Consider the following 22759-nt stretch of genomic DNA (forward strand, 5'->3'; position numbering starts at 1 on the left):
TTGATTCTCTCCACCGCCCCGCACTCGTCGAGGCGTCGTCACCGATGTTGGCAAAGTTAGGACTTAGGAAACAGAAAGCGCCGTCCAACGACGCCCTGAGCGACGCCAACGGACGACAGCGAGGCGGACAACGGAGAGAACGCCGAGAGGGGGACGCGGGGAGGCGGAGTGAGAAAGATGATTCGCACTATTCGGACGGATACGACGACGACGATCGCGCTGATTCAGCGGACGGTGAGTACGACGATCGAATCAACATTAATGGTGCTTCCTCCTCGGCGACGTTCGACGTCGACGACGTGGAAGCACTGAGAAGAGAGCGGTATGGACGGAGGAATCACCCGGCGGAGAGCGGCGTGGCGAAGAGCGCGCGAGAATCCTTCTTGGCAAGAAAGGCGTGTGGGGACGATTTGCACGCCCCAACGTCGCACGCGACGGCTTTTAACGCGCACATGGCACCGGATAACGATTTAGAGCTGGATTTTGCGTACGGATACCGAGGACACGACGCGCGGAATAACGGAATCTACAACGCCGACGGGAGAATCGTCTACGCTAGCGCGGCGTGTGGGATTGTGTACGACGGAGACGAACACACGCAAGAGTTCTTTACGTTTCACGGGGATGATATATTGTGTTTAGCCGTGCACCCAGATCTCGACATCGTGGCCACGGGCCAGGCTGGACGAGATCCCGTTGTGTGCGTGTGGAGCACAAGGACGAGAGAAGTCTTAGCCGAGTTACGTGGATTCCATCAGCGAGCGGTGACGAGTTTGAGCTTCGACGCCACGGGTAAATTTCTCGCCACCGTTGGACTGGACGACGAGCACTCCATCGCGGTGTACGACTGGGAGAACAAGAAGGTCCTGGCAAACTCAAAAGGGGACACAAAGAGGATTTTTGACTGTGCGTACAATCCACACGACGGTCGTATCGTCACCGTTGGAGAGCGGCACATCAAGTTTTGGATCGTCGAAAACGGATATCTAGTTGGCAAGAACGGTGTATACGGACGATTAGGGAAACCGAGCACGCTCCTGTCCGTTGCCTTCGGCGAGGATGGGAGTACGTTCACTGGCACACAGCACGGAACCGTGTACCAGTGGGCGGACGGGGGGGAGGAGTGCATACAGAAATTCGACTTCGTCCATCAAGGTCCGGTGTACGACATCTTTGTCACCGAAGACTACGTCATTACCGGCGGAGGCGACGGAAAGATCAACTTTTGCACACAGTACATGGAGAAAGTGTTCACAATCAGCATGAGTCAGGTGGCGGAGAGCATCATCGACGAGCACGGTAAACCGGTGTGCTATTACGATGGCCGTGCGCCTTGTGTGAGGTCTCTGCATCTATCAGGCGTTCAACTCTTGGTCGGTACTGCCACGGGTGAGCTGTATGAGTTCGATTTGAGCACTGAGGATGCTTGGAAGCGAAACAGGCGTATCATCACACAAGGGCACGCAAACGCTGTCAATAGCGCGACTCTGTCGTACAGTGCGGAGCTGTGGGGTTTGGATTGCCATCCTTCCAAGGCTAAGTTCATCACCGCAGGTGACGATAAGACGGTGCGCGCGTACGACATGTACCTCAGGCGGCAAGTTAGCGCACGAAGTGTCGCCAGCCGCGCTCGATCTTGTTCGTATAGCCCAGACGGCAAATATATTGCTGTCGGTTTCTATGGAGGTGGCTTCCTAGTGTACGAGGAGAAGACAGGAGCTGAAGTCGCGGCAAAAAAGCATCGTCGATCGATAATTAGTGACGTTAAGTTCAGTCCGGATGGTCGTTGGCTCGCAGTGGCGAGCCATGACTTCTTCATTGACGTGTACGATACAACGTGCGATTTCAAACGTGCTGGTGTGTGCAAAGGCCACAGCGCTCCGGTGACGCACCTCGATTGGAGCGAAGACAGTAAATATTTGCAGAGTAATTCACAAGATTTCGAGCTATTTTTCTGGGAGATGCCCACGTGTGAGCTGATTGAGTTTTCTGCCGCGTTAAAAGATGTGCAATGGGCAACGTGGACGTGTGTGGCAGGTTGGCCCGTGACGGGCGTGTGGCCGAAGCACAGCGATGGCACGGATGTACTGAGCTGCGCAAGAAGTCGAGACGGTCGTGTAGTCGCGACGACAAACGAAGATGGCATCGTACGTCTATTCAGATATCCTAATGACGTTGGTCGAGGCGATCACAAGACGTACGTCGGGCATAGTTTTCACGTGACAAAGTGTTGCTTCAGCTTCAACGACGAGTTCTTGATCACGATAGGTGGCGAAGATCGAACAACCTTGCAGTGGAGACACTACGAACCCGATGAAGGTGATGAAGAGATGACTAGTGACGTTGAAGAGGAAGTCTTCACATCTGTGGAAAATTACACCGAGTCGAGCGCTGCAATTGTGGCCACGCCTATGGTGTTCATTGGACACGTACGAGGGATCCCGCAGTACGTCCCAGCGAGCGTTCTCGATGCCACACCCTCACGAGATATTCCTTCCCACTCTGGATTGGATCCAGGAAGTCGACTAGCCTTCCTTCCTTGTGCGTCAAGCGTGTTCGCTCCCGACAATTACGAACGTGATGCAGATATTCTGAATCCACCAATGGAATCGGTCACGCTCGAAGCTACGTACGGATTCCGCGCGTACGATTCGAGAAATAATCTATTTTATACTGCTCTCGGCGACGTAGTGTACCCAACGGCCTCGCTGAACGTCGTGTACAACAGACAAACGCACACTCAAAACTTCATGGCGACGAATCCTGCGGCAGAACATATACAAGGGCACACCGCTGACATCACATGCTTGACGAGACACCCGAACGGGATGATTTTCGCCAGTGGTGAGGTCGGAAGAAATCCAAAGTTGATCGTTTGGAGTGCTAACATGCTGGCCAAACCGGTCACCATTATTCGAGGATATTTCAAAACGGCCATCGTTTCAGCGACGTTCTCCCGCGATGGCTCGAAATTATGCGCTGTCGATTGCGACATAGATCACAAGATCGGTCTGTATGATTGGAAAACGGGAGAGCTCATTTCTCGCTGCAGCGGGAGTCCAGAAAAAATTGTCTCGATCGCATGGTCGCCGTTTCAGGACTACATCGTCACCGCAGGTGTGAAACACTGCGTGTTTTGGGCAACGAACCCCTTGAAGGGGCGCAAGGCGGTCTTCTCTAAGCATGGGACCATCCAAACTGCGTTATGTATCGGGTTCCCCGCCGCAGACACGACCATCGTCGGTACACAAGATGGATCCCTCTATCTTTTCCGTGGATACCAGCTTGGCACCAATGCTCGTCGAGTACACACGGTGACGCAGTCCATCGTTGCGACGCGAGATACTCTGATTTCGGCTGGATCTGAGGGTATCGTGAAATTCTGGACCGCTGATCTGAGCATGCTAATTCGCAGTGTCACCATCGAGCATCCTTACGTTCCGAAAGCGTGCATCAAATCGATGCACTTGCTCGGTAAGATGTTGGTTCTCGGTGCGCGCTCTGGAGAGGTTTACGAGATGAACACTACATCTTATTCGTACAACTTGCTTTTCCAGGGTCATGCGTACGGTACCATTTGGGGATTAGACGTTCACCCTAGCGATCATCAGATTTGTACGGTCGGTGACGATAGCACGATTCGAATTTGGGATGTGCCATCGAGACGACTGTTTGTTTCTCGAGCCCTTGGTGCGCAGGCACGCTCGGTCGCCTACCATCCCGATGGCACGCATATTTCTGTCGGTTTGTCGGGAGGCGGGATTGTTATTTTGAGCTCGGACTCTCTGGATACGGTGCATCTCAGGAAAGACCGCGAACAACCGATTGGGGTGCTCAAGTACAGCCCGAATGGCCAATATCTCGCTGTCGGCTCGGACGAGCACTCCATCGACATCTACGATATTTCGAAGCAGTATAGTCGCATCGGAGTGTCAAAGGGGCACAGCGCGAAAGTAACACATATCGACTGGTCGTCGGATAGCGCGTTGCTTCAGTCTTCGACCTCCAATCGCGAGATCATGTTCTGGGAGATGCCCAATGGGGCCCAAGTTAAGTTTCCGCACGATTTGCGAAATGTTGACTGGCACACGTGGACAAGCGTCGTGGGATGGCCGGTTCAGGGCATCATACCTCAAACATCGACTGGAGAGGATATCACTTGCTGCGATCGCACGCACACGCGGACAGCTGTCGCCTCTGGAGATGCTCGAGGAGTGCTGCGTTTGTATCAATACCCGTGCCATCGTGGCGCCGTTCCGCGCTGTTTCGGTGCGCACTCGGGCCCCATCACGCAGTGCAAATTCCTCTTCGATGACTCTTATCTCATCACAGTGGGTGCGGATATGACAATATGTCAATGGCGCGTCGTTCTCGGCGCCAGTAGCGTCCCTCAGCTCGGCGCTCCCGTGGACGCTTTCGGCGCTCTCGCCGTGCGCCCGGCGCATCCGAGCCCCTCGATCCCGCTCTCGTGAGCGTCCTCGCGCGCTTGCGAGGTCGAATATTTGTTGTGACATCAGTTTCTGCTCCATCGAACCCTTTACCTTCTCGCGATGTCTCCACCAAAGCGCCGCGCCGCGTCCGCGTCCGCGCTCGAGCGCTCGAGGATTTGAATTTGAATCAACGAAATGAACGCCCGAGGTCGTGCGTCGCGTGGGTGGTTAGGGTCCAGGATTTCGACACATCTCGACGCCTCGGTCGCCGATGACGGACGCGTACGTCCTGCGATCGGCGTTCGCGGTGGGTGATGACCCGCGAACGGGAAATCCCGCCGCCGTGTGCGTGGTCCATCGAAATCGTCCGGGTGACGACGACGTCGATGCTTTCGATGATTTCTTCAACGTGCACTCAGAGGCATCGGTGCGGTACCAAGCCTTGGCCACCGAGCTCGATCTGAGCGAGACCGCGTTTGCGATTCGCGAGAAACCGCTCTCGAGTGACGATAATTCGAATTCAATGGCGGAATATCGCATTCGATGGTTCACGCCGACGCAAGAGATTGGTTTGTGCGGGCACGCCTCCATGGCGACGGCGTCGAGAGCGCTCGAGTTTGAGAGCGCATCTCGACCAGGGATCTCGTTTACGTATCGAGATGGCGAGATAACGATCGAACGAGACGCAAATGATCCTTCGCGGTTCATCATGGAGATGGATGCGAGCGCACCGAGGTCGTTTGAAGGCTCGGACGTGGCGTTGGCGACGATACGAGACGCGTTCGAGTCCTCGAGCGCGTTCGCCTCGGACGAAGACGACATCGAATCGTCCTTGGCGAACACCGAGTTCACGGTGCGTAGGAATTCTATCGGTGATACGTTTTTAGTGATTCAGAGCTCGAGATCAGACGACGCTTCCGCGTGCGACTCCGTCGCTCGGGCGTACCTTCGGCTTCCGAAACCGAGCCTCGAAAATATCGCCCTCGTCGGCGGTCGCGGCGTCTGCGTCGTCGTTCCTCGAACGCCCGCGGGTCTAGACATTCCTCTATCTGCTTCCGGCGCGCGTCCAGAGTATTGCGTGCGCTGGTTCGGCCCTCTCGTCGGAATCGAAGAGGACCCCGTCACCGGCTCTGCGTGCTGCGGCGTCGCCCCGCTGCTCGATGAGATCGCCCCCCCCCTCGAGCCCTCTCGAGACGGTTTCCGCTTCGGTTACCAGCATTCACGACGCGGTGGTCACGTGTGGTGCGCCGTCACGCGATCGTCCGGGCGCGATCGCGTCCGAGTCGCCGGACGGTGCGTCTCGTCGACCCGGCGCGGAGTATGAATTTTCCAATCCTTCACGGGCTTGTGTGTAATAGAGTACGTCCTGGATGTCTACACACCCGAGACGCACACGGTGGGACGATTTTGATTTGAATGTGATTTCCCACGCATTCACCTCGTCCGCCGTCGCCGCCGCTGCTCGCGCGCGCGCGTCCCGCAAACGACCTCGCGCGTCGATCGCACGCCCACCGCGCGCGTCCTCGCTCGCGTCGACGGCGCCGGGCGTCGACCGCGCGCGTGGCGCCCGCACACATGTCGCGAGGGACGTTTAAACCGCTCTCGTGCGCGAACGGTCGAGACCGGAAAGCGTTGTTGGCGGAGTGGCGAGCGAAACACTCCAGGCGACGCGCGAGCGCGGGCGTGGACGCGAACGATGGGATGCGCGCGGAGAGATGGACGGTGGAGCACGGAGAGGGAGAGAGGAAACGAGAGACGCGCGCGGGAGGGGCGAGCGTTTCGTCGCCGGGCGCGGAGGGAAAGGGGAGTGTGTCGGTGACGACGACGCCGACGCGGAGCGCACGAGACGACGAAAAAGGTGATTTGATACGGTTTGAGGGCGCGACGACGCCCGAGGAACGAATCGGGACGCTCGAGTCGAGGTTGGTGTCGACGAGCGCGGACAGAGGGGGACAACGCGGCGCGTCGACGAGCGAGAAGACGCCGAACGGGCGGCGAGCGGGTTCTTCGTATTTCTCGCTCTCTGGGACGTCAAGACGGGGAGAGATCGATACCATGCCCTCTCCAGCGGTTCGAGCGAGACTGAAGGCGGTGGAATTGGAGAAGGAACATCTAGCCGCGCTCGCTTCGAAACTGCGCGAATCGCAAGAGGAGGCGGCGGAGAGAATGCACGCGGAGCGAAAGGAGGCGGAGGAGGCGAAGAAGAGTATGTCCGACCGATTGCAAAAATTAGAATCCGACAGAAACGCGCTCCAGCAGAACATGGCGGCGTTTCAAGCGCAGGCTCAGGCGCTGTCAAAGGCCAAGGAGGAGCACTCGCGAGCGCTGCGCAAAGAGAAACGCGCCGCAGAAGCAGCCGTCAGAGCACTCGAGCAGGTGAAAGAGGACGCTGCCACGGCGGTTCAGGAACGTGACTTTACGATTGCAAATCAAGCCGCGATTTTGCAAGAGCTCGATGACGAGCTCGAGCGCGCTGAGCGCAGTCGGGAGCGAGCCGAGCTCGATGCTGCGGCAAAGGACAAGCATCTTGCAAAGTTGAGAGCCCAGCTGGATGAAGCGAAGCGAGAACTCGAGATTAGGACGAAAAATCAGTCTTCTAAGCAAAATGACGACAGTGGTGGCGTCCGCGCGAGTCATGAAAAGCTATTACAGCTCGCTGGACGTGCGCAAGAGGCAGAGGCGGACGCCACTCGTGCACGCCAAGCTGTGAAGAACTTGCAACTTGAAGTTGAGGAGAGGAAAGCTGAGATGGAGACTCTACAGTGCGAGCTCGAAAAGTGTCTGCAAGAGGAACGTGTTGAACGGCAGCGCGCAGAGGAAGCGTTCTGTGAGATTGAAATCGAGCGAAATACGTTGGAAATACTCGTGGAGAAGCGCACATTGGAGAAAATGGCTCTCGAAGAGCGTCTCGAAGAGGTCACTCAAGAGGCCGATATTCTTCGTATTGAGATGAAAGAGCGAGACGAAATGCTTCGTGAGGGTGCACAGTTGATCGAGGAAAAAGAAGGCGAGCTCGATACCGCGGTCGCGTACGTCGTTCAACTCCAAGATCAGCTTGAGCAACTCCAAGCATCTGGCCTAGATGAAAACGTAGAAGTTGCTGAACAACTTAAGGCGTTGGAACAGAAACAAGAAGCGATGCGCTTGGAGAAGCAGAAGGTCGTCAAATGCATGCAAGATGAAATCGCTGAGCGAGATGCATTGTTGTCTGCGAGTAAGGACAAGCTTAAGTTGAAAGAAGCAGAAATCGCTGCTCTTCAAGCCGAGTACCGCACAAAGACGACCGAGTTGGGTCCACTTGAGATTGAGCTTCAGAGCTTACGGGAAAAGCTTTACGCCCTCAAGTTCGAGCTGAACGAGAAAAACACGCGGTTAGAGGAAAATGATGCGCTGGTGAAGCAGCTCATGTCCGCCGAGAAGAGGCAGACAGCCAACGTGCGACGACTTGAGTTTGGGCTCGCTGAGCGCGACGAGAAGTTACGTAACTTCAACGAAGAGTTGAACAATCTCAAAATAGAGTCCGAGCGCGACGAGAAGGACATATCGAAGCGCATGAATGAATTGCGACAGCGTGAAATCGCGCTAGAGGAGCTCCACCGTACGACCGAAGCGCGCGTGGATGAGATTCGTAAGCAGTATGATTCCGAGGTTGAACGACTGAATGCCGAGCTTGCGCATTCTCAACAACGTATCAACGAGCTCACTCGAGAGATCGAACGGTTGAAGAGTGATACTGTCTCGCAGAATTCTCAAGAGATTGATGCTCTGAAGCAAGATCTAGTCGAGACGCACGCGAAGTGGGAGGCGGCTCAGGCAGAGATTGCTACGCTGTGCAACTCCATCTCTGAGCTCGAGCACCACGCAGAGGAGTCCAACAGTACTCTGAAGGCTGAGCTGGAAATGACGAAAGGAGAGCTTCAAAGCGCACTCACGGATGCCGAAGAACAGCGAGCGAGCGCAAACGAGGTCGAAAGCGAGAGTCGCGCGCTCATGAAGGAGATGCAAAAGACTTGCGAGGACATGGATAACAGGATCCACGATTACCAAGAAGTCGTCACGTTGCGTGAATCTGAGCTGAAAATGCTCAAGAAGCAACTGCATGGCAAATCCAACGAAGCTGAGACCTATAGGACGAAAGCAGTCAAAGGAACAGAGGTGATTACCACGCTTGAGATGGCGTTGAAGACCAAGGTAGACGAGTGCGAACGTATCAAGGGTGAAATTGTGAAGGCACAAAAGCAACTCGCCATGTTCCAACAAGAGCTTAGTTCGAGTAAGAAGGTCCAGAAAGAGCTCCAGGAGTCGTTGAGTGAGTTCCAACTCAGATTTCAAAAGTCGGAGGAGGCACGTGACGAGCTCGCCGGTTCGTTGAGTCGGCAAGAAGAGTACCACGAAGAGAAAATCAAGGCGCGTGAGACGGTACATCAACTCGAGCTTGAAAACGCGGCGGATGACATAAGAAGCCTCAAGCGCAAGATGACCGCTCTCGCCGTAGCGTTGCAGCAACACGTGCGCATCAACGAACTTGATCCGGAAGTTGCTTTATTGGTCGATGAGTTGGCTGAGGTGACGCAAGTGATGCCGCAAACGGCCCTGCCGACGCCCACGATGACGTTCAATGAGGCGAAGACCAAACCGAAGACTTACCGAAAAACTCCGGCCAAGCCCAAGACGAATCCTTCGAATCTGATCACTCCAGTTCGTCCCGATGCATCGCTGAAAGCGAACATCGATAAGCTGAACGAGCGCGCCGATCAAATTTCTTTCCATGACTACGCGACGAGGCAAGCAGAGACGGAGGGTGACGTGTACGCGACGCCGGGGAACGAAAACGCGGGGATTCGTCAGAAGACCGCGGCGGACGGAAAGCGACCACTCGCACCCGTGGCGCAACCTCGAGCTGCGCTCAGCGATTTAGGGAATAACGTGTAAACAATATTTCAACAAGCGCCAAGCGCCAAAGCAATTTAGCAATACAACATATATAGTCTGCGATGCGTTCAACAAGATGTATTCGGTCAGTCCCGGATCAAAGAAACTTCGACTCTCATTCTTCGCCGTTCAAACTTTAAGTAGGGTCGGTTTCTAAGCATGCGGATCATACGGCTCTTCCACCCGGATTCATCATCAAGTTTGAGCGACGTCGGTCGAAAGTGAATGTAATCGCCCGGTTGGCACCGCAAAGTCACGCCCGAAGACGACAGTACGGCTTCCTATCATGAAGGCGAAAATCTATGTAGGGCTCTCTTTGGACAGTTAACCGTCAGCGCAAAGCTCAGGAAACCGTGGCAGAGGAGCCCGAAGGAGAGACATGAAAAATGTCGGTGCAACTTTAAGACACGCGACCGAGCACGGTGAACCCGGCGCGCAACACGGCGCACGCTTCGGTTGTTGCGCGGGGCTTGGGACGCGTCCGGCGATAGTCTACGCCGCACCGCCCGGGGTGAAGGCCCCACGCGTAAAAATTTCTCTCTCCGCGGCGCTGAAAAATGTACCAGCGAGACAGGTCAACGACGGGTACTCAGTTAACCCGCCATTGGTTTATATCTGGCGTAACCAAATGTGCGCGTCAAAGCCCCGCGACGAGACGAACGTCCATCGTCCCGCCGACGCGAGTGAGCCTCGACGCGACGTCCGCACAAAAAAAAAATTCAACGTTTGCTTGCGGCGGTTTCGCGAGTGTCTCGTCGCCAGCTCGCACCTCTACGTGTGCTCGAAGAACCTCGCCGCGAGCCAATTAAAGTACACGAACGCAATCGTTCCCGGTATCAGCGTCGGCAACGCCGAACGCGCGAGGTCGTCCCGCAGCGCGTTATCCACCCCCGTCCATCCCGTCGAGTACGTCTCCGGAGTGAACGCCCCGATCACCGCCAGCGTGAGATACCCGTGCATCGCGCACGCGCACGCGCATATCACGATTCCCACCATCGGTCGCCATCGGAGCTCACTCTCGGTATTCCACGCCGAGCTCGTTCGCTTCGTCGACGGACCGGTGGAGCGCATGAAGACGAAGCGAAAGAGAATCCAACGGCTCACCCAGGTCAGCCGCCGTTTCGTCGCTCGAGTAGAGCGTTCAGAGACGGTGAACGCGACGGGAAGGATCGTGGATCGACCGCGAACGCGGTGCGCGAACGGAGACGCACCCGCGGCGTCGATCGCGCGCTCGGCGCGATGGATGACGCACGCAGGACGACGAAGAGTGCAGCGCGCGGCGCGAGCGCGGAGGTTTGAGAGGAACCGCGAGGCGCGAGACGGAAAGAGCGAAAGATGGGTGATCGCGCGATCTCGAACGACGCGACGAGCGATGAATCTTTGTGCAAATAAATTACATGAACGCATCGTTCGCGATGGCGTCCGCGGATTCGGCGCTAGAGAGCGCGCTCGTCACGCGACGTCGACGCTCGGTGGATGGAATCGAAAACCAACGTCGACACAGGACCGACCCTCTTCGAGCGCTCGCGAGGCGTACTTTGAATCAAATCTCGCGAATGGGTCGCATCGTACCCATCCTCTCGGGCGGGCGAACTGCTCGAACACCCTTTCGAGATGACGCGCGTACTGATCGTCGTCTGTGGCGACGCTCAGTCGACCCGTGCCCGGTCGCAGCGTGCGCTCGAGCGACGTCAAAAGCGTCTCGTTCACTATTCTTCGATGCGCTTTCCTATCGAGACCACTCTCGTCGCGCCATGGATCGGGAAAGTGCACCAGACACTCGTCTATCGACGCATCCTCCACGTACTCTCCGGTCATGAGCCAGAGCGCGTCCATCTCGCACACCTTCGCGTTCGTCAGTCCTCTCGCCTCGATCTCCCCCAGAGCGGTTGCCACGCCCGGTCTGTGTACTTCGACGCCCAAAAACACGTATGTTTCGAATTCGATCGCAGCGGCGATGAGATTATCCCCTAAACCGCATCCGAGCTCCAACACGCGCCGCCGCGGCTCTCCGCCGCCGCCGCCGCCGCCAGGAAACGCCCTGTCCCAATCCAACGTCTCGTACCGCTTCATTCTCGACGCTTCGTCGCTCGTAGACCCATCATCCCCACTCCCACGCATAGTTCTCGGCCTGGCGTCGAATCGAATCCCGTGTGCGTCGAATAACTCGCGATAGTTTTCCTTTTGTCTCCTGGACATCTTCCGTCTCGTGTTCGGAATGAACGTCAAGTCCCACGTGCGTCCACGCGCGCGCTCGGCGTTCGTCTTCACCGTCGCTCGAGCGTATTTCGAGCGCGATGTGCACGCGCCATCGCTCGAGCGCACGCGCATCGATCGCTGCCGAGCGCGAATAAAGAATGAATGAATGACACGCGCGCGACACGGCGCCGACGCGTTCGCGACGTTCTGGGCGACGCGCGCGCCGAACGACGCGCGCGAGAACGTCAGAGACGCGCAAAAAATTTAATCGAACTCCTCCGCGCGCGAACGGCGCCGACGCGCGCTCGCGGGACGCGTCGTCGAGTGAGTCGCGTCGAGTTCCTCGCTCGACCGCCTTCTCGATGCGCTGATTCCACGCCGCGTCGGTCCCATCGCGCGCGCGTCGCACGCGCGTCGAGCGAGCGACGGAGGGGTTTTATCTCGGGGCGTTGACGCGGTCCTCGCGCGCGCGCGCGCGTCGAAGAGCGCGCGCGGACGCGACGTTCGAACGGACCGTTGCGCCGAGAGCGGGGCGCGTGGGTCGAATCGATCGTTGATTCTCGATCGCCGAGCGCGCGAGCGTGGACACGCGCGCGGGTCGATGGAAAGCTCGACGTTTGTCGATCGCGAGACGAACGCGGCGAGGCGGAGGGACGCGGAGAACGAGCGACGATGGCGTTTGGAGACGCGAGCGGCGCTCGCGGAGAGCGCGAGACGGCGGGCGAGACGAGAGGCGACGACGATGCGTCGGTGCGTGCGAGAGGCGGAGCGCGAGTTTTTAATGGCTCTGAGAGAGCGCGCGGCGAAGCGCGCGGAGACGAGCGGGGTGGGTGCGAGCGGCGACGGCGACGCGGCGACGCGAACCGGCGCGGAGGCGCGGACGAAGACGAAGACCGCGGAGACGCCGACGATGACGTCGTCGTCGCGTCGTCGCGCGTCCGTCACGATAACAACCACAGACTCCAACAGAGCGCTGCTCGATCTTGACCGCGAGGTTGACGCCATGACGCGCGCCGCCGAACGTCTGCGCGCCGCGCTCTCGCCGCTCCGAAACCGTCCCTCCGACGTCGTTCGATCCCTCCAGACGTCATCGAAACCTCGATAAGCATAGCGCCATAGTTTAAACCTATTCCTATCTCTCCCCAGCGTCGGCGTCGCATCGATCGGCGTCGGTGTCGACGTCCAGCGCGCGTTCCGTCGCGTCGATTGACATCCTAGAAATAGAAAATTCAAATTTTTCAAATCGCTCGAGACAGCTCTCCACCGCACACGTCGTCGAGCGCGCCCGCGTCCCCCCTCGAGCGCGCGAGACGGTGACCATGGACGACGACGACGACGATGCTTTCGACTTCGACGACATGATCGATCGCCAGGACGACGTCGACGTGCCGTTCGTCGACGCGAACGACGAGGTTGACACGTTGGGTGGGATTGGAAAAGATGACGATGATTTCAACGGATTCTTTCCCGACGACGATCTCGACCGCGACGAAGGGTCGCGAGAGAACGATCGATCGGCGGTGAACGCGATCGGTGCGGATCCGAGCTCGATGTCGGCGGCGAAGAGACGTAAGACGGTCGAGGAATCGACGGCGACGGAGAACGGGTCGGACCGAGGCGAGCGGCGGGCGGAGAAGAGGACGACGATCGATCTGGACGCGTACGTGCGAGAGATGGCGGCGGAGACGAGCGCGCGAGGCCTGGGGGCGATGGGTCGAGGGAGTAAGACGAAGCTGCGATCGCGAGCGCGGAACGAGGGGTTCAAGGCGAACGCGGTGGACGTAGAAGGCGAGTGCGTTGGCGTCACGCTGGGGGATGGACGAAGGGTTTACGCGAAAATGGAGCCCAGAGACACGCCGTTGGTGCCCGAGGAGGAGATTTACGGCAGAGGAGGTGATCCTGGGGTGTCACTGTTGTCGCGCCCGATCGAGGACATGTTGGACGAGTACGAGGACGAGCGGAATCGCACGGCGCGAGAGGCGGCGCTGAGGGAGGACGAGGACGCGGACATCGACATGAGCGCGATGGGGGCGGCGTCAAGAGAGCCACAGACAGCGGGACAGCGTATGGCGGAGCGTCTACGCGGGCAGCTGCGCGGGGCGCTGTGGACGCAGAAGCACACTCCGCGAAATTTCACCGACCTCTTGAGCTCCGAGTATGTTAATCGAGAGGTTGTGCACTGGATTAAAGGTTGGGATAAGGTGGTATTCGGTCGGGACCCGCCGCCGGCAACGATGAAGAAATTCTATTCGGATCGATACGCCGAGAGGAACGGTTTGAAGAAGAGGGGGCCTCTGAAGAGCGAGGACACGCACGTGCAGCTTGACGCCACGAAGCGACCAATGGAGAAGATTCTTCTCATCTCCGGTCCGCCGGGAGTCGGGAAGACTACGCTCGCGCATATAGCGGCTAAACACTGCGGTTACGAAGTGGTAGAGATAAACGCCTCGGATGATCGAAGCGCATCAAAGTTAAAAGTGAAATTGGCCGACGCTTTGCATTCGTGTTCTGCGTTTGTGCAGCAGAAGCCCAAGTGTGTCATTATCGATGAAATCGACGGTGTGCACAATGCCGGGGGTGATCGAGGCGCAATCTACGCCGTGTTGAACGCGCTCAAGAGCCAAAAGGGAGGCGCGCCGTTGAGTCGACCAATCATCGCCATTTGCAACGATTTGTATTGCACATCGCTTCGGCCACTTCGAGATGTGGCCAAGGTGATTCGAGTCAAGCCACCACCAAATGCAACGCTCAACGGGCGCATCAGAGAGATCTGCGCCAAAGAAAACGTCGATGTCGAACCACGCGCTGTGGCTCTCGTTGCCGAACGGGTCAATAACGACATTCGATCTGCATTGCATACGATTCAACTCATCGCGAAGACTAGCTCAAAGGTCACGCTTCGAGAGGTGGCTCATGCCGGAGCGGGCGAGAAGGACAATAAGCCTCAAGCGTTGACGGTTTGGCAAGATTGCTTACGTGGACGTCACACCTTTCCGAAGTCTCGCCTCGAATCTGAGACCGGATCGAATCCACACATGGCGAAGATGCGCGAGAAGATTGAAGTCTTTCAAGACAACGATGCGGTGTTTGATGGAATGTTTGAAAACATTCCAAAGGTTCGCTTCCAAGACGGCACAATGAGGCGCATGACGCAAGCCATGAACGCCGTCCTCGACGGTGTGATGTTTCAAACAAAGTCTTTCACCGCGGGAGATCATACACTGCGTCAATACGCCGAGACGTGTGCTCTGACTGTGCACTCATGCGCTTCGCATGCAGATGCGCTTGGGGACGACTTCGTGTGGCCGAAGAGTGGACGCGCAGCAAAGGAGCGAAACGCCCGAATGGCCACCCTCAGTGCTCGACGCTCAGCGCTCGACGGAAAGATTGCGCGTTGTTCACTTGTGTCGGACGTCACTGAAACGCTTCCTTACCTGAACTCCATCCTTGCTCCGGAACTGCGATCCGTGGGCACGACGTTCATGACGAGCGATGAAAAGGCCACGCTCGACCGTCTTGTGGGATTGATGCGCGCGCACGGTTGTCTTACAAGCCAGCAAACGTCGATGGCGACAAATCGTGGAGAGTATCCGCTAACACGTTGGTTTTAGATCCTCCGGTGGACGAGTTCGTCAAATTTGGTGCCGGCGTTGACGCCATGAAAACTTTGGACAGACTCTCGTGGCGGGAGCAGCGCGAGCGAGACGAAGCGCCCCCCACCGCGCCTCAACACCTCGACCTCGTGCCGAGACGCGCAGTGAACAACAGTCTGCGGTCGATCATCGCCACCGCGATCGTCATCAGCGCAGATCGTTCTTCCCCAGCCGAGGCTTCCGCGGAGGCCGCGCGTCTCAAATCCGAGCGCAAGGCGCGCGTGGCCCTCGGCGTCGCCGGCGGCAATCTCAACCGCGCCCGCAAAATCCGCGCCGGGGACGATGACGTCGGTACGGTGTACAAATACAACGAGGGTCACACCACGGGGGTTCGTCGCGCCGTACTCATGCGTCACCTCTTCCCAGAGCTCAAGAGCGCCTCCGTGTAGACGGCGTTTCGTTTTAATACAACGCACACGTCTTTGTTGAAAAAAAATGAATCAATCCTCATCGCACGTCCTCGCGTCACCCCATCGACCGACGCCGCGCACGAGCGTCACAACGATCACTTCCAGGGCGATGTCGAGCGCGTTCGTCGCGCGTTCACCCGCGCGCGCGCGCGCGATGGCGAGTCACTGTCGACGTCACCATTCGTGCACTTTTTCATCATCGCCGCGCTCGACCGTTCGCGCGCGCGCGGCGGTGGAACCCGAACGCGCGAGGGGTTCGGATTACGCCACCGCGGCGAAGACGTTTGTGAGCTCGTTCTTTTACGACGGTGCGGAGGAGGAGGACGACGCAGAGTTTCGGTCGCTCACGAGCGCGTGCGCAAAGGACATGCGACGGCGATACGGTTCGAGCGATTCGCTTCGGGTGATCACGGACGACGAGGGGTGCGTGGCGTGCGGAGGAGTCGAGGTGCGGACGTACGCTGGGGCGAGAGATTACGAAGACGTGAAGCGGGATGGGAAGGGGGAGACGGCTGCGCTCATCGAGCGTCCGGTGGTGGCGAACCTGGCGACGGCGAGACGGGCGAGGAAGAAGGGATACGGCAAGGCGATCATGCGATCGCTCGAGGAGTTGTGCCTCGAACGTGGGTTTGACGAGTGCGTGCTCGTGGTCGAGGCGAGGAACAAGCGGGCGCAGGGATTTTATAAAAAACTCGGATATCGCGTCATCGGGAGCGAATCCAAGGCCAAGGCTCTCGAGGTGGGCCCAGACGGTCGCTCGAGGGAGACGTACCTCAAAACGCTTGTCATGCGAAAGAGCCTGACGAATGCCATCGAGAACGTGGATCCAATCACGGTGGTATTCGCCCTGACCGCTTTGGCGGTCGCTGTTGCGGGACAGGACGCGGTGCTCGACTTCCTGTATGATCTCGGCTTTGACGTGTAGTGATTCTTTATTCGCCGGAGTGACGCGAGAGAGGGCGCGCTAATGATTTGTAATGCGATAATTCATCATGGCTTGTTGAGTTTTTCGAATATTCCACGTGGCACACGGAGCTAGAGCCGCTTGTTTCCGAACCAAAAATAATTGCTGTTGCTATTGCGGGCCACTCATGCTCGCGCCATCTGCTCCTTCGCGCGCTGGAAATCCTGAAGCGTGCGGAATTTGGTATCGAGAAGCGTCTTGATATCTTCACGAATGGTCGGCCGGTTGCTCCCTCGATAGTAGTAATGAAAAGCCCAGAACTTTTCAAGTCCGTAAAGAGAGCCAGACTTGTAATCGAGCATGGTGAACTCCTCGAAGTCTCGATACACCGCTGGTCGGAATCGCTTCTCCAAACCGTAGCTATAAAATCTGAACAGACACTGTAAGCCGTAATGGTAGTTATGTCGAGCGTCTTCCTCCGCGAGACGACAGAACTCTTTGTACATCTTTTGGTTGAAAGTGCCGCGTAAAAAATAACTCCAAAATCTGAACAATGTGTTCATCTCCTCACTGTTACCACAACCAAGGCGCTTGCGCTCGTCCACGGCGCGTCGATGGAACGCCTTATACTTTTGCTGCTTGAAGCCGTTATCATCGAGGATCGTGTGAGAAGGATGTTGGAAGGCAGGGATATCGCGCGGGGAAGCCGTCGAGATATGATGCCCTTGTTGAGCCGGCGACGTTCCCATTGCCCCGCCTCGATCAGAGCCCAAAGAGGAGCCAGCGCCCGTTTTCCAGTTAAATTCTCCCTCAGTGGGCGTCGTACCTAACAACCAACCGACATCGCTACCACCAGCGAAGCCTTCACCTTTGGGCACTGAGGAAGGGAAGAAGTGCGTTCGGCCTTGTGACCCAACGGAGAATCCACCACCGCGTTTCCAAGATCCAGATGCCGTGTTCTCGCGCCAGCTCCCACCCTGAGATCCAACGTGAGAAGTCTGCTTCTTACCCTTCAGATCTTTTTGGTAGAAGGCGAGACCATCGTTGATGACAGTCGCGACGTCGTTGTTCGATCCAGATGGCGGGCGACCTCTGTTTTGACCTCCTCGACCGGGACGCTGAGAGACAATCATGAGGCGATTGACATCACCATCCGTCATATCATCTTCTTCGTAGTCATCATCATCGTCATCATCGTCATCATCGTCGTCATCGTCACCTCGCTCATCGCCGTCAAAGTCTTCGTCCATCTCGAACATTTCATCTTCATCCTTTTTCAGCTTTGACTTTGATCCCTTCTTCTCCTCAGAAGTGGACTGAGCGCCAAGACTCGCTCCAGCCATCTGCTGAGTAAGTGCTGATGCACTCGGAGGAGCGCCCTGCGGCATTTTCTGCGGCTTGCCGTCTGCATCTAGGAGCCACGCGGCCCAGTCTCCCATCTTGCGGATTTTGTCGTTCCCAGGACTGATCTCAACCATCTTCGATCCAACCAGGGCTTCATAAATCATAGCGGGTTCTGGCGTCATCATTCGAATGCGGTTGAAACTCGCGATGACGGACAAGGCGATCCAACCCTCCTTGGGATCCATCTTAGAGCGCAGGAACAGGTCCTTGCACAAGTTCTCCACACTGAAGTAATACTCAACCTGTTGCCTGACCGCACCGAGGATCTGATCTCGTTGCGGCACCTGCGTCGAGACGATGTGCTGCGGGGCATAGTACATTTGATTGACCTGCGGCATGTAGTATCCGCTCTCGTACGCCGATTGATAGGATGGATCAAAGTTCTTGCCTCTGCCACCTCGGCCACCGCGTCCACCTTCATGCGAGAATCGACCGCCACCGTAATGTCCGTTACCTCTACCCCAGTTGTTCGCATCGCCACCTCTACTGCCTCTGCCACCTCTACCACCTCTACCCGCGGTGTTTTCACGTCCACCTCCGGCGTTTCCTCGACCTCCTGATTGCTTGTCGGCTCCGCCCTTTGAGTTCTTGCCCTTACCGCCGCCGCCAGATTTACCGCCATGCGATCCAGACGGGCTGTCACCGTGCTGACCATCGCCCACTCGCCCGTTCGGCGCTTCTTCTGGCTTTAGATCCGGATTTTTCGCGTCGCCGAGTGTTGGCCAAGAGACGGGTTTCACGGCGGCCATCGCCGCCGGACCTTGCCCCACCGCCACTGGCTTTGACCACGCGGGCTTAGACGGCTCCTCGCGCGCGCTCTCCTTCTCACCGTTCACATCATCACTCACTACTGGCACGTTCGCAGTCGTGTTCCCACGCACGTCAGCGCGCGCATCACCACTCTTGTTTGTCGTCGCCGCGGCGCTCTGTTCCGCCGGCTTTGAACTCTCGCCCTCTGTCGCTGGGGCCTTGGCACCGCCACTCACTATGCTCGCCCACACGCTCATCGCCTCTCTACGTCCTTTCTACCTGTTATCGAAAGATGATTGATCTCAATCGTCAGTCGCCCCGTTCAAGCATCGTTCTTAGCTCTCGTCATCGCGCGCGGTCTGCCCGCCCGACCTATGCCCTCGCGCGTCGACGGCTCGCGCGCCCGACGTCGCTCGTGCTCTGTCGCCGCCTTTCCCCCCACCGCTCTCGAACGACTGAACTCAACGTCCGTGATCACAATCGCTCCCTCGCGCCCCTCTCGAGCGATCGCGCGATCGTCCGAGTCGTCGGAATGCGTCGACCAGAAAACCCTCCCGGAATCTAACCGACGACGAGCGCTCTCTCGTCCTCACGACGCGCGACGTGATCGCTTCACCGCAATCGCGGGCGCAATCGCGAGAGAAAATTTCTCTCCATCGATCGAACCGCGCGCGAGGACGTACACGTCGACGCACGCGCCGTGTGCGCTCGCACACGTCGCGTCGAGCCGTCGGGACGTCGCGTCAGCCCGACTTTTTGGACGAGTCCCCGATGCCCCCGTCGACGCCTCCACCGGGCGCGCGTCGAACGAGAACGTGACGAATACTATCACGCACCTACGCGCGCGCGTTCGAGCACCGAGAGACGTCGGCGCCCGATGCGCTCGGGCGTCGACGAGTGCGCGCGGCGCTTCGCGGTGTGCCGACTGTGTGGGCGACTGTGTGTACGCACACGGGTGTCGTGGTATTTTGAATACGTGACACCGGGTTATGTATTGTGTCATGAATTGGTCTATGATATCTAGAAATTGACGCCTTCACGGGGAATCCACGCGCAGGCGCGGCGCGCGCGGGCGTCTACGCCTCGGGTCTGGGACGACGTCTTCGAGGGGCGGCGCCGCGTCTAGGGGGCGCGCGCGCTGGTACACCGTCAAGGTTGACATCCTGTGAACCGTCCTCGGCATCGGAGGAGGATGGGGCGGGTCTGCGCGCGCGCGCGCGCGCCGCTCGAGCGGGCGTCGGCGGCGGCGACGGCGACGAGTCGTCGGCGTCCACGGCGTCCATCATTCCGTATCCAACGCGCTTGATGTTCATCGGTTTCTTCGATCGATCGTTATCTTTGTGATCGAGCGGTGCGACGGCTCGGTTGGAGTTCTCCATGACGATTCGAGAACCGATCTGGGCGACGGAGACGGAGCCGTCCGCGTCGCTTCGAGACTTGAAACCGCTCAAACCCGAGTCCGACATGTCCTCGTCTGAGGCGACGTCCATGACCGAGAGACCCGCCTCGTCGTAGAGCGTCTTTGCCATGAACGCCGCGTGACGTCCCGGGGCTTGTTCGGCCCATTCGAACCACGGAACGTGAACGATGGACCACCCGCTGCTGGTGAGGCATCGAGTGCGCATGTTTGTCACGCCCGCATCCTTGCCCTCGAGTCGGCGATCTCGAATGTTTCGCGCAAAGTGAGATGGACCGTCGACCTCAATCGCAACCTTCTTGCCCTTGAGCGCGATGTCGAGAGAAAACAAGCCATCCTCGACGAGCTTTTCAATCTCGTGCGGCACCCCCATCTCGGTGAGCGTCTCACTCACCTCGCGGTGAAACTGGCTGATGACAACCTTGCTCGAACCAACCTTCCACGCCGCTTCCGCCGCGGCGAGCATCTTGGGATCGGTGATCAACGCTCCGTGCGGGGAATACCGCTCGAATACGACGTTCGCCTGGAACAATTGCGTCCAATCAATCTCGGAAAACCCCGTCGTCTTCTCCGTTTCGACGAGCTTGGCCCTGTACGCGTCGACGACCCACTTCTCCGGCCAATACTCCAGAACAGCGAACGCGAATAGGGAGTTCGAGACACCTTGTGAGGAAAAATATCCAGCCAGTCTATTCCCAATCTCCCGGGCGAACTCGTCCAGCAATGTTTGCCCGGGATTGATCCCAAGCACGGAGAAGGCCCAAACCGTGTTCGTCAACCCCTGGTAGCTGAAGCGGCCTTGTTGCAACTCGATGAGGGATCGCTCGGAGAAAGCGACCAAAAAGTCTTCATCCTCGGGAACGTATCTTAGAATCGCGAGCGCCCACAAGATGTTGCTCAGACTCTGCGTTTGAAGCTCTGGGTCGTTCCTGAAGTGATGCTTCGCGAGCGCGAGCGCGCTTCGCGGTATTTCCGGATTGCTCGGGAGCCAGTCAAAGTTCGCCCACGCCCAGAGGCTGTTCGAGATCGCCGTCAGGGGAACCTCGTCGGGCGAAGCGCGGAGATAGAGCACGGCCACTTTGTTCAGAACCTCGTTTCCGGGATGAAATCGCATGCTACCGTAGGACCAGAGCAAGTTGCAGCACTCACTGACATTTGTGGTGGGCGTGATGAGACTCCCGAAACGTTCGGTGACGCTCTCAAGCATGTTCTTAGGAGGCGTGCAATCGAGGGTGGCGTACGCCCACATGGTGTTGGACAAACCCTGCAAAATGAACGCATTCGCTCTTCGCTCAACGAAGGACATCGTCACCGACAAGAGCTCCTCGTGTCGAGACCGCGTGCGAGGTTTGTTCAGCGACGCCATGGCCCACAAAATGTTACTCACGCTCTGCGAGCTCCACATGTTCGGGAGCGCCTTCATGCTCGCCAAGCACTCGTCCAAGATCTCGTCGAAGAGCTCGGGGGGATCTAACTCTATTTTCATCGTACCTACAGCCCAGATCATGTTGGAAAACTCCATCGACTTGAAATCCTTGACGCGCCGAATCGCTTGCGAGAACTTTGACACGAGCTCTGGACGCAGTTGATATCCGAGAGTCGCGAACGCCCACAACGAGTTGCTGATTCCTTGCGCCGCAAACTCGTCCATGATGAGATCGCACCAGTACTCGAGCTTTTTCAGGAGCTCCTTGTTTGTCTCCCGAGAGTTGTGCATCACCGCGTACGCCCATAACAAATTGCTCACGTTTTGCGCCGGAGGCGCGTCGTCCTCCAAGGCGATGATGCGCTTGAAGAGCAATCCTAACGTCTGGTCACCGCTGTTCGTCCTCATCCCGCAGTGCGCCACGCCCCAAATGATGGAGGAAAACTCTCGAATTTTGAACGATCCGCGCCCGCCGCTGAGAGCCTTTCCGTCCTGACTCTCCGCGAGCAACTCGCGGAGCTTTTCGGTGAGCGCTAAAAATCGCGCATCCTCCAGCACGGCGGGGTACCTCGTCGCCCCCTTGCTCGCCCCATCTCCTTTGTATCGCGTCGAGTTCAATTTACCCAACTTGTACATCGCCGTCGATAGATTGACGACGTTGAAATCATCCATGTGATCCCGCGCGCAATCCAACAATGCATCGATATCCTCGAGCGCCGCCAAGCGCTGATTCAACACCACGTAATCACTCACGCCGCCGCCGCGGCCTCGACCGCCCACATTCCCTCGCCCACCCCGCCCGCCCCGTCCGGCGCGCCCGCCGCGTCCGGCGCGTCCGGCGCGTCCGCCCTCTCCGCCTCCCCGTCCCCGTCCCCGTCCCGCGCGCGCCGCCTCACCGTACGCCCCCGACGACTCCGCGCGACCGAAAAACGACGACGACGTCCCCGACGACCCCCCTGACCCCCCCGACGACGAGGCGAACCCATCGACGCCGTCCCGACGTCCGTCTTCACCGAATCCGTCCCGAGCGTCCTCCCGCGCCGCGCGCGTGGTCCACGCGCGCCCCGACGTCTCCACCCCGCGTCCATATCGCGTCGGCGTCGTCATCCGCGCGCTCCATCGCCGTCCATCGCGCCTTCTCACCCCCTGACCGCCCGTCGGCCCGCGCGCCGTCGCCGCCGTCGCCGCCGTCATCCCTCGTCGCCGTCCAACGTCTCTCGCCCCCCACCCGCGC

The 22759-nt window shown here is 58.2% G+C and overlaps 9 protein-coding genes across 9 annotated transcripts; 5 read left to right on the forward strand and 4 right to left on the reverse strand.

Annotated features, from left to right (window-relative positions):
• Positions 1-44: 44 nt before the first annotated feature.
• Positions 45-4472, forward strand: OT_ostta18g00250 (WD40 repeat; the record flags this gene model as incomplete). Its single annotated transcript, XM_003084013.1, has 1 exon — positions 45-4472. The coding sequence occupies one exon, from the start codon at positions 45-47 to the stop codon at positions 4470-4472; it is 4428 nt and encodes a 1475-aa protein (XP_003084061.1).
• Positions 4473-4701: 229 nt separating this feature from the next.
• OT_ostta18g00260 (Phenazine biosynthesis PhzF protein) lies at positions 4702-5754 on the forward strand (the record flags this gene model as incomplete). The annotated part of the gene is made up of 1 exon (XM_022982827.1): positions 4702-5754. The coding sequence occupies one exon, from the start codon at positions 4702-4704 to the stop codon at positions 5752-5754; it is 1053 nt and encodes a 350-aa protein (XP_022840516.1).
• A 251-nt stretch (positions 5755-6005) lies between these two features.
• On the forward strand, positions 6006-9362 carry OT_ostta18g00270 (unnamed product; the record flags this gene model as incomplete). The annotated part of the gene is made up of 1 exon (XM_022982832.1): positions 6006-9362. One exon carries the CDS (start codon positions 6006-6008, stop codon positions 9360-9362), a length of 3357 nt encoding a protein of 1118 aa, XP_022840517.1.
• A 771-nt stretch (positions 9363-10133) lies between these two features.
• OT_ostta18g00275 (unnamed product) lies at positions 10134-10433 on the reverse strand (the record flags this gene model as incomplete). Its single annotated transcript, XM_003084016.2, has 1 exon — positions 10134-10433. The coding sequence occupies one exon, from the start codon at positions 10431-10433 to the stop codon at positions 10134-10136; it is 300 nt and encodes a 99-aa protein (XP_003084064.2).
• A 381-nt stretch (positions 10434-10814) lies between these two features.
• On the reverse strand, positions 10815-11693 carry OT_ostta18g00280 (tRNA (guanine-N-7) methyltransferase; the record flags this gene model as incomplete). Its single annotated transcript, XM_003084017.1, has 1 exon — positions 10815-11693. One exon carries the CDS (start codon positions 11691-11693, stop codon positions 10815-10817), a length of 879 nt encoding a protein of 292 aa, XP_003084065.1.
• Positions 11694-12880: 1187 nt separating this feature from the next.
• OT_ostta18g00290 (P-loop containing nucleoside triphosphate hydrolase) lies at positions 12881-15603 on the forward strand (the record flags this gene model as incomplete). The annotated part of the gene is made up of 2 exons (XM_022982849.1): positions 12881-15090; positions 15147-15603. The coding sequence occupies 2 exons, from the start codon at positions 12881-12883 to the stop codon at positions 15601-15603; spliced, it is 2667 nt and encodes an 888-aa protein (XP_022840518.1).
• Positions 15604-15778: 175 nt separating this feature from the next.
• On the forward strand, positions 15779-16549 carry OT_ostta18g00300 (Acyl-CoA N-acyltransferase; the record flags this gene model as incomplete). The annotated part of the gene is made up of 1 exon (XM_003084019.1): positions 15779-16549. One exon carries the CDS (start codon positions 15779-15781, stop codon positions 16547-16549), a length of 771 nt encoding a protein of 256 aa, XP_003084067.1.
• A 164-nt stretch (positions 16550-16713) lies between these two features.
• Positions 16714-18939, reverse strand: OT_ostta18g00310 (RNA-binding protein Lupus La; the record flags this gene model as incomplete). The annotated part of the gene is made up of 1 exon (XM_003084020.1): positions 16714-18939. One exon carries the CDS (start codon positions 18937-18939, stop codon positions 16714-16716), a length of 2226 nt encoding a protein of 741 aa, XP_003084068.1.
• Positions 18940-19758: 819 nt separating this feature from the next.
• OT_ostta18g00320 (RAP domain) lies at positions 19759-22719 on the reverse strand (the record flags this gene model as incomplete). Its single annotated transcript, XM_003084022.2, has 1 exon — positions 19759-22719. One exon carries the CDS (start codon positions 22717-22719, stop codon positions 19759-19761), a length of 2961 nt encoding a protein of 986 aa, XP_003084070.2.
• Positions 22720-22759: the final 40 nt, after the last annotated feature.

Source organism: Ostreococcus tauri (genome assembly GCF_000214015.3).
Source record: "Ostreococcus tauri WGS project CAID00000000 data, contig chromosome 18, whole genome shotgun sequence".
Classification (NCBI taxonomy): domain Eukaryota; kingdom Viridiplantae; phylum Chlorophyta; class Mamiellophyceae; order Mamiellales; family Bathycoccaceae; genus Ostreococcus; species Ostreococcus tauri.